Source organism: Pelmatolapia mariae, linkage group LG18 (genome assembly GCF_036321145.2).
Source record: "Pelmatolapia mariae isolate MD_Pm_ZW linkage group LG18, Pm_UMD_F_2, whole genome shotgun sequence".
Classification (NCBI taxonomy): Eukaryota; Metazoa; Chordata; class Actinopteri; order Cichliformes; family Cichlidae; genus Pelmatolapia; species Pelmatolapia mariae.
Genome location: NC_086243.1, coordinates 10,433,200 through 10,443,830, shown reverse-complemented (window position 1 = coordinate 10,443,830; position 10,631 = coordinate 10,433,200). Strand labels below are relative to the sequence as shown.

General features: G+C 37.0%; 2 protein-coding genes across 2 annotated transcripts; both read right to left on the bottom strand.

Annotated features, from left to right (window-relative positions):
* Positions 1-442: 442 nt before the first annotated feature.
* On the bottom strand, positions 443-1,848 carry LOC134617260 (complement factor H-related protein 1-like). The gene is made up of 4 exons (XM_063462465.1): positions 1,788-1,848; positions 1,524-1,709; positions 722-901; positions 443-639 (listed from the first exon to the last, which is right to left on the bottom strand). Exons 1-4 carry the CDS (start codon positions 1,846-1,848, stop codon positions 443-445), a joined length of 624 nt encoding a protein of 207 aa, XP_063318535.1.
* A 6,112-nt stretch (positions 1,849-7,960) lies between these two features.
* LOC134617258 (complement factor H-related protein 1-like) lies at positions 7,961-9,573 on the bottom strand. The gene is made up of 4 exons (XM_063462463.2): positions 9,514-9,573; positions 9,239-9,425; positions 8,238-8,417; positions 7,961-8,154 (listed from the first exon to the last, which is right to left on the bottom strand). Exons 1-4 carry the CDS (start codon positions 9,571-9,573, stop codon positions 7,961-7,963), a joined length of 621 nt encoding a protein of 206 aa, XP_063318533.2.
* Positions 9,574-10,631: the final 1,058 nt, after the last annotated feature.

Sequence of the window (10,631 nt, the reverse complement as noted above, 5' to 3'; positions counted from 1 at the left end):
CCACAAGGAAAACACCATCTAAGAGCCACCAGAGCCCCGAACCGGGTCATGGCTTTGAGAAGCTTAAATTAATTTAAAAAACTCAGAATATGTCAACGTTTTCTCTTTCAGTCTTTCAAAAAATTATGATAATTTTCAATGAAATTATTGTTTTTTTTAATGTTTTAGGTTTATATTTATATATTTATTTTTTAAAACTTTGATTATTAGCAGCAGAACAGGATGTAAACATGACACATTCTGCATCTGCAGACTACAGAGTTCAAATGTTTATTATTTTTCTGAACACTTGATGATTTCCACCAATCATATTCGTGCACTGGTGCATTTACTTCCTGGATTATGTTCTATATTCCTTCAAGTGTTATGTGATCAGTTGTTTTTAAACTTACTGTGGATTATTGCCAATTAATAAAAAGTAAATACATAAATGCAGATCTCATTAAACTGTCAGCTTACTGCATGTTGGCACTGGTGTCCAGTTTCCCTGTATACAAACAGATTTCTCGGTGTGTGCAGTGTATCCGTCTTCACACTCATACTGCACTTCTGAACCTGCTGCAAACACTTCCTGGTACCTCTGATTAATGATGACTGCATGGGAGATTTTAGGAGGTGCACTGCATGCACTCATACTTCCTGTAAAAATAAAAAGTCATGAATAGAAGCAGAAAAAAAGCACTGAACGGCTAACTGGAGTCAAAATATGTAGCAGACTTACTCTCACAGACTGGTGCAGAGGACCATTTTCCATTTCCACAGGTAGTGGTGGTGAACTGGTTTTGGTGCTCAAATCCTCCATTGCATGTTATCCTTAGTGTACTTCCATCCTCATACCAGCCGTTTGAGTTTTCAGGGTACTTTCCATTGGGAATAGTTGGTGGAAAACAGGCGCTTTCATCTGAGGAAGAACAGACTAGAGTCACCATCAACACTTTGAGATTTTACAGAGTAAAATTTCTTTGTGGGAGACTGAAATTCCTGATTTGTACTTTTTTAAAACTACTATAAATAAATTTTTTACACTTGGCACAAAAACATTAAATTAAACTTCACGATTCTGCCTCTCCAAAAGTTGAATCTGTTCATCTGGACGTAGCGTTTTGTGGGAGAAACGTTTCGTCACTCATCCAAGTGACTTCTTCACTGAAGAAGTGATTCACTGAAGAAGTGATTCACTGAAGAAGTGATTCACTGAAGAAGTGATTCACTGAAGAAGTCACTTGGATGAGTGACGAAACGTTTCTCCCACAAAACGCTACGTCCAGATGAACAGATTCAACTTTTGGAGATTTACTTTCCTGGATGATTGAGAATGCATCAAGACGTTTCACGATTCTGCAATTGGATTTTATTGCTTTTTATATTTATTTACTGAAATAATCACATTTCATTGTTCTTTTTCTCAGATGAGTTTATTTATTAGCAAATCTAAACTAATTACATCATTTTTTAAAAACAGAATTTATATTGAAGCTTTTTAAGCACATTCACCATTCCCAGTACCTGGGAATAGGACCTACCTATACATTGTGGTTCATGAGACCATTTCCCACGTTCACAGGTACTGGTTGCCCACCAACCCTCCACTACAGGTTTATATCCGTTATCACAGGAATAAGTGATCGTGGCTCTGTCAGAGTAAGTCTCTTGTCTGGGGAGAAAGTTACCATGAACCAGTCTGGGAGCATCACAACCCTGTGCTGAAACACAATTTTTTTTTAAATCCCACATAAATCTCACATTTACAAACTAAAATAGTTTCGATGTGTAACAGAATTGAATCTTCTTACCTTGAAGCAATCCAGGAAACAAAACAAAGACAAATCCAAGAGCCCTGAGACACATTTTGCAGCAATGAAAGCGCGATGTGAAGGCAGAGTAAAGAGCCGTGTTCTGCTGGACGAGTTAATAATTGTTGGGAATTTCCCCAAAGAACTAAGAAGTCAGGACACAGTAAACATTGCGCTGAGTAACTCTGGCTCTGGTCCATATTTCTCAGACAAATGTTGTATAAATAAACTATTGCTGTCAATAGATTAATTTTTTTTTGTAATTGATCGTGATTAATCGCAATTACTTGATCAATAGCCTGGCCACAATTACATTTTCTTCAACTTCATATTTAAACCTGTAACTAAAATTCATGCAGTATAATGAAGTAAATGCAGAATAAACACAAAGAATGTATGCTTAAATTCAAAGAGAATTTGTATAGTTTTCTTCAATCTTTTAGCACAGGTTCTCTCCTGTGAAATACAACTTAAAAAAAACCCCCTATATACTAATAGGTAAGTATACACTAATATATAATATGTATTAGTGCTGTCAAACAAATGTTTAATCAGATTCATCACAGGGTTACTGTGGATTCATTTTGATTAATCACGATTAAATATCATTCATTGCATCATTCATGCAATTTGTTGCAATCCACTTGGCAATTGTGTCAGTCAATATTTCCGAGGTAGACTGACTGAGTCCCCGATGCTCCGTGAGTGGTTTGTCCCAAGCTGGGAGACGCCTTAGCCAAAGTCCTAGCAGCATCCCCGGCTAACGTATGCTTTGCGTCAATGTGATATTTTAAGCTGGAGGTGCTTTAATGAAAAGAAAATGTGCAATAATACTTTATGCCGGTCGACTGTTCCGTCTTGTTATTTTTTTAATACTCAAATTTCCCATCGAGAGGGCCAATGTGCGTTTATCATTTTCCATACTGAGTTGATTGGTTCAGCTGCCCGTCACTACCAGATCAACTGCCCATTTGCGCATGTGCGAAGGTAACTGCTTGGACAAACTGCCCGAAAGGCGTTGACAGATAATTTTGAGGAATTTTGAGTCATTCTGCACTCCAGATGCGTTAAAGATTTTAATCGCGTTGACGGTGATGGCGGATTAATTTGCGTTAATGCGTTAATTTTGACAGCACTAAAATAAAGACAAATGAAAGTACAAAGACTCATATGTTTTTTACTCCTGTTGTGTCATTTACTGTGAATATTTAGTCCTTCTCACCGTGAAACGCAGTCATCGTCAAGAAAACACTTCAGCATTTCACTTTTATATGACAGGAAAAAGTCCACGTTTATTAATTTGATCCTGAATTTCTCAGAATATGTTTTGGATAAATTCTATGAGGTTGTTTACAGATCCCAGATTTCAAAGAGACTTCCCGCATTGCTGCAATCAGAGGTCACCATTACGAAACATCAAACATGTAGAAGCACAGGTTTCCTGTTGAATATGTGGTTGATTTAAACTCAGAGTTTCTCTGATTGTCAGCTGGATCTCTACAAGCTCTGTGTGTTTGTTAAGGAACAGATATCAGAGAAAATGAGGAAAAATATAAGAAAGCACAGTCAGATTCTCCTTTACTTGACTTTACAGCATCCCAACAGGTTTGGCGTGGCTGCCTAGCAACATTAAATGTTTCCAAGTGTATAGTAAGAACATTTGTTTCATATGAGGCTGAAGGATTTGGAAAAATCTGTGTTTTTCCCATTTTTCAGAAAGAAGACTTTAAGGTGTGCCAAACTGAACATTTATAAAATCATTATACCAGAATAACTGGAACATGGCTGGAAATGTTCTCATCACAGGACAATCTTAAAGGAGCACTTGATGATTCAGGGTGGAGAGAAACCTGACCTCTGTGGTATCTGTGGCTGAAGTTTCCATAGTGACAGCTCCTACAGGTGGGTCCATGACTGTTGGAGAGGATTGATGATGACAAAAGTTTCAAACTCTCAATTATTAACATGCCTTTGTTATAGTTCTCTATATTGGCTAAACTGTTCCTTGGACAGGCTTCACCTCAGAGTCCACCATGATGACGAGCGGTATGAGTGTGATGTTTGTGGGAAAACCTTCATACGCCACGATCACCTGACCAGACATCAGAAAATACACTCTGGTGAGCATGGAAGGGACAGCAGTGCTATTCTCTAGTTTCACTTGTTACTTTTGTGGCTTTGCCTCCACACAGAGTCACATGTTACAGCGTAAAACACTTAAAATCAGTATTTATTTTCCTATTTCAGGTGAGAAAGAACACCAGTGTGAGGAGTGTGGCAAGTGCTTCAGACGCCATGATCACCTGATAGCCACTACAGAAGTGTTCATCTGGGAGAGAAAGTCTGGCAGAAGTATGTTATACAAACCACGGGCTTGTTCTCTAGTGTAGTTGTGTTGTTGTTGTCACCGGCTTTTCTCTGCATCTCTTTCCAGATTAGCCTGGAGGTTTGTTAAATCTTGTTTTCTTTTGTTGTCTGCATTAATAAATACTGCAGAAAGCTGCTGTGCATCAGTGTGAGGTCTGCATGAAAGAATTTAAAGTCAAGTCTAGAAATGCACTTCAGGACTCACTCAGGTAAGGAAGCAAAGGAAATAGTGTAAAGTGTCAAACTGTCAGATATGTCTGGGCTCGTCTGGTTGTGCACGATGGGGAAGTAAACACATGGCATTGTTATGAAGCTTACGAATAAGATGAATAAGGAAAATGTATTAATGAGTGATCTATCTGCTTTTGTGGGGTGTTGGGCTGCTTTTTTGAAATTTGTTGGTCATACATACACTGCATCTGGAAAGTATTCATAGTATTTCACATGACGGCCGTAGTGATAGATGTAATACCGAATAACAGCAACATCAGGAAGAAGGAACATGAGAAGCCGGAGAAGTACCAAGAGCTCAGAGAAGAGCTTGAGAAGATGTGGAGGGTGAAGGTAACAGTTGTCCCAGTGGTAATCGGAGCACTAGGTGTGGTGGCTCCAGCAGATCCCAGGAACAACATCTGAGATCTTTGTCCAGAAGAGCTCAGTCCTAGGAACAGTTAAGATACTGCGCAGGACCCTTAAGCTCCCAGGCCTCTGGTAGAAGACCCGAGCTTGAAGGATAGACCACCCGCAGGGCGAGAGGTGAATTTTTTTTATTTATATGCATGTATATATCAAATTATTCAATTTTTAAGAAGTAAAGAAATAAAAACAAAGTTATTATTTTCATGAGGCTTTTCCCATAACTTTGGTCGGAACTGTTTGACAATTCCATATTTTAAATATTCTTCACATTTGGAAAAAGTGATGAAGTTTTTCTCAACCTTTTTGCCATGATCAATAAATCAAAACTGCAAAAACAAACAAACAAACAAAAAGAAATGTGTGAGTTTGTAGGTGTGTGACTGTCTGGAGAAAAGAAAACCACATGTGAGAACGTTCAGCAACTTGTCACCCTGAACAGGACAGCTAGCTTTAAATCAGTGCTCTTCAGATACTAAACAATGAAACACACAAAGCAGGAGCAGTTTTGATGGTAGAATCTGAGACTTTATTCAGTTTGGTGGTGTTTGTGTCTCAAATAAGAGCACACAGACCATTTTCTCTTAAATTTTTGAAGATGAAAATGAGAAGCTGACACAGGATGTGACGATGCGATCATATGTCAGGTGTCTCCTTTAAAAGCTCCAAAGGGGTGAGCAAATCCTCAGCTGCAGGTTTAGTCACAGTCGAATAGACTTGCCTGGTTAGAAGAACAGATGTTTTATGAATAAATTACAAATATAATACAATTTTTAAAATGTAAAAACCAAAGGAAAAAAATAAAGTGTGAAAACAAAGTATAAAAATCAAGTTGTGATTCTTCATTTGAAACACTTCCAAATGACAGATGAGAGCAATAACAGCATTTCTTTTAAAGAGGAACACTCACCGCTGCATGCTCTGCCCTGTTACAACCTGTAAACAGTGATACAGAAGCTCAGTGTGAACACTTCAGTTACTTAACATTTGCAGATGAGACGTGTTCAGTTTTCTACATGTCTACAAGCTGCTGACAGTTTTTATCAGGTTTAATATTTTTATTTTATTTATTTTTACTTTTGGAATATTTTTGGATCTCAGTGAATTTGGAATCTGGTCCATCTTTCAGTGTCAGAGTTTATGAAAACGTTTTTCGGGACTGTGTTCACTCTTACAGCTCTGAGCACAGCAGAAAAAGGGGTAAAGACATGAATGTCCATCTGGGTGTCTTGTTTCCCACCTAATGATGGTTTCATATTTTGTTTAATCGACTTTACTGGGATACTGTTTAAATCACTGCATGAGTCAGAAGTTTCTATAGAAGTGGATATGTTTGTTTACTAAATACTCCCCTGTGTTTACACGAGTCACAAAGTAAACAACATATTTATCAGCCTCATTAAAGGTGATCACACAGTAAACTCTGTTTAAAGCCTTCCTGCGTGTTTAAAGAAATACATATTCATCAGGTCTATAAGATCTATTCTGCATATCTGTTACTCATTTTAATAATTTCCACATCACAGGCATTAGTGCAGGGAAAGGGAAGCTGTCAGGGCTGCAGCATATACTACAAGGTGTGACAGGTGCCTGTGCAGTACGTCTGGTGACAACTAATGAAGGCAACAACGAATCGGTGAATCAGCAGAGTTGCTGCAGTTTTTTCTGTGTGTGTCTAAAGGAGTTTAAAGTTGTAAAAGCTTGGTTGGATTTGACGACACTGAGAGACATTAAGTGCTCAGATCTTTTAAAAAGTAATTGTTATTAAAATGATTCATGTTCAGTTGTTTTATTTATTAAAAAGTTTTCTTTCTTATAGGTAATAAAAACGTGTTAACATGTAGGCAACACAGCACTGAAAACTCTTTTCTGACTGACACGTTCAAACATAAAGAGTTTACAGTAATACTTACATTTAGTTGCCTCCACTCTTCCATTGATGCACCGAACCTTAGAATAATGTTCCCACGACCAGCTGTGTGGTTTCACACAATCCACTCTCTTTTCCTCACCATTTTCTACGTACACAGTTCCCACAGATATGTATTCAGAATTCTCACTGGTGTTGACAGCACAGAAGTTAGCTGGACACAAGAAACAACCATCAAATTAAAATTTCTCCCCAACGCTTTAACAGATCCTTAAAAATGATTATCACTGATGTGTTTATACCTCTGCACTCAGGTAAGTCTGACCACATACGACTGCTGATACACCTCACTGTTTCTGGACCCACTAATCTGTACAAACGTTGGCATCGGTATATCAAAGAGTATTGTGAAGTTTTCTGAACGACAGCATTTTCAATAACAGGGAAGTTTCCGCAATTTTGAACTGAAATGAAAACGCAGGAATATTTCTGAAAACACCAAACTGTGGCCGAGGTAATGCACTTAATATTCTGATTTCATCAGCATCAATAAATTCAAGGAGAAAATAATGTACTTATTTACTTGTTGTATAACGAATACGTGTGTCTCTCTCATTTGAAGATTCTGAAAGATACAAAACAGTTATTTTGCTTTGAGATTAGGCACATTTGAACGTTTTCTCTATTATTATTTTATAAAGTTTGTCAGTCATTTTTATGTTAACAAGGTATTCATGCTAGAGAACTTTTAACCCCCAGTGAGACATAATGTAAATCATAACCTGCCTCCATGTCCTGGCTGTATCTCACTGCCAGCAGATGTACTGTCTCCATCTCCTGTTTCTGTAACTGTTGATTCAGTATGTTCACCACCTGGTCTGGTTTCTATCTCTGACAGAGACAGAAAATACATCACATATTCTACACACACTACATATGCATCCAAGAACTTTTACTGCTCAAAAACATCCAAAAATAAAAGGATACTGTCACTGCAATATGTATTAAATATTTGTTTTTTTTGTGTTTTTGTATTTTATTAAATTTCACTATGAACAGCAGAAAAGACTGTAAACAGACACTGACAGTCCACTTCCTGTTTACACGTGCATCATTTGTAGACTGTAAACTTCAAATGATTGCAGAATACTTATTATTTATTATTTATTATAATTCTGACCACCTGATCATTCACTAAACATTCTCATTCATTTGTGCACTGACACAAGTGTCATGTGATCAGCTGTTAATTACTGCCAATTAATAAAAAGTAAATACATAAATGCAGATCTCATTAAACTGTCAGCTTACTGCATGTTGGCACTGGTGTCCAATTTCCCTGTATACAAACAGATTTCTCGGTGTGTGCAGTGTATCCATCTTCACACTCATACTGCACTTCTGAACCTGCTGCAAACACTTCCTGGTATCCATGAATGATGACTGCATGGGAGATTTTAGGAGGTGCACTGCATGCACTCACACTTCCTGTAAAAATAAAAAGTAATGAATAGAAGCAGAAAAAAAAGCGTTGAACAGCTAACTGGAGTCAAAATATGTAGCAGACTTACTCTCACAGACTGGTGCAGAGGACCATTTTCCATTTCCACAGGTAGTGGTGGTGAACTGGTTTTGGTGCTCAAATCCTCCATCACATGTTATCCTTAGTGTACTTCCATCCTCATACCAGCCGTTTGAGTTTTCAGGGTACTTTCCATTGGGAATAGTTGGTGGAAAACAGGCGCTTTCATCTGAGGAAGAACAGACCAGAGTCACCATCAACACTTTGAGATTTTACAGAGTAACTTTTACATTCATAATTAAAACTTTCTGACTGCGAACAGCAACATGTCACATTAAATGGTGTGAATAGTTATTTCAAGGAATTACTGGAAGAGAGTTTTTTTATTTTATTTTTCCTTTAAATCTGAGGAAAACCAGACAAAAGTCACCATCAACAGTTTAACAATATTAACTGTTGGGGTTCAGGGTTAGGGTAAGTGTTCATAAAAGTCACGATCAATGACGAATTCCCATCTTAACCATGAAGACAAGCAACATGTATTTTCTTGGAATAAATGCAATTTTCTTTTATTCATGGCAGAATGATTCTTGACAGGCTTGGACCTCTGTGATTTGTGGTATTTAACTTTAAAACTCCACAAACAGCAAAATGTGTCCCTGCATGAACGGTTAATTCAAAGAGAATTAGGAGTCCCAAACTCTGATTTGTATGTCCTGTACCTCATAATATTATTTTTTATTTAGTTTATAACTTTTTTAGAGTTGAAATTAATGCTTCACCATCCTGACATAAGATTAAACATTGTCTTTATTTGCTGATCAGTCTGATTTTTAGCTTATTTCTTATGTTTTGAGACAACTGATTACATAATCTTTTAATAATAATAATTATATCTATATCTATATCTATATATATATATATATATATATATATATATATATATATATATATATATATATATATATATATATATATATATAATTATTTTTTTTAAGCTTTCAAACACATTCATCATTCCCAGTATAGACATATATATGTAACACTTACCTATGCATTGCGGTTCATGAGACCATTTCCCACGGTCACAGGTACTGGTTGCCCACCAACTGTCCACTACAGGTTTATATCCGTTATCACAGGAATAAGTGATTATGGCTTTGTCAGAGTAAGTCTCTTGTCTGGGGATAAAATAACCATGAAGCAGCTTGGGAGCATCACAGCGCTGTGCTGAAATACAATAAAAACAAACAAACAAAGAAACCCCATAAAACGCACATTATATATATAACCAACAACTTCAAATAAATAAATAAATAAATGTCCTCACCAAGAAGCACTCCGGGAAATACAATCAGGACAAATCCAAGAGACCTGAGACACATTTTGCAGGAATTAATTCACAAAGCAGAGCAGAGTAGTTCTTGTTCTTCTGAACCAGTTAATAATTAGTCAACAAAGCCAAAAAGTTGGGAAACAGTAAACACTACGCTGAGTAATTCTGGCTGTTGTTGAAATCAATTCACAAATAGACACTGCGTGCACATTTTATAAATGTATAAAGCTTAAATTGGGGTCCTTACAAATGCACACAAAGTACGCAGACATACATTTTGTACATACACATAGTGAACGTCAAGAAAACACTGCTCAGTTGGAACTGCTTGTATTTATTTCTTTCCTCCTGCATTTGTCAGATAATGTTTTTGTACAAAAATCTATGAGGTTATTTACAGTCCAGGTTTCAAACTGACTTCCCGGACAGCCGTAATCAGAGTTCAACATTGTGAAACATCAAACAGCAGCCACGTCAAAGCACAGACAGTCAGCAAAGACTGAATCCTGAAGCCAGGATTGTTCAGTAATATTGTTATCATGATATTTGTTTTGCGGTGAAAGATTCAGTTCTTATTGATCCTTGCATGCTCTCTATATTTTCTTTTGAGGAACATGTGCTGGGTAGATTGAGGTAAAATTAAGTAAAAGGACAGATGTTTAAAAAACAAAAATAGCAATGGATGAATTACATATGAGTTTTAGTTTCCTACTATTCTCACTCTATTGACAGCTGGCTGAGAGCTGGGAGCTTTCCCTGGATAAATCTGACATCTCAGGGGAATCACAGGACAGCAGTTTATATAAATTGTTAGATCCTGACACATCGCTATGCTGATGAATATAGGCTTTGTTACTGTACAGCGTCTTAAAACCTGTGCATCGTTTTTATTATTTACTATTAGTTTGTTCTCAGCGTGCTCTGCAAGGCTGCCGGTGTTTATTAAATTCAGTATTACATATTAAAAGAATCCAACATTAATCTTACACATGTGAAGTGTGTTTGAGTCTAATTCAGGGATGTCAAACTCATCTTACATTGTGTGGCACTATAGCCCACTGATCTAAAGTGGGCTTGACCAGTGAAACTGTCCATCGGTGAAAAGAA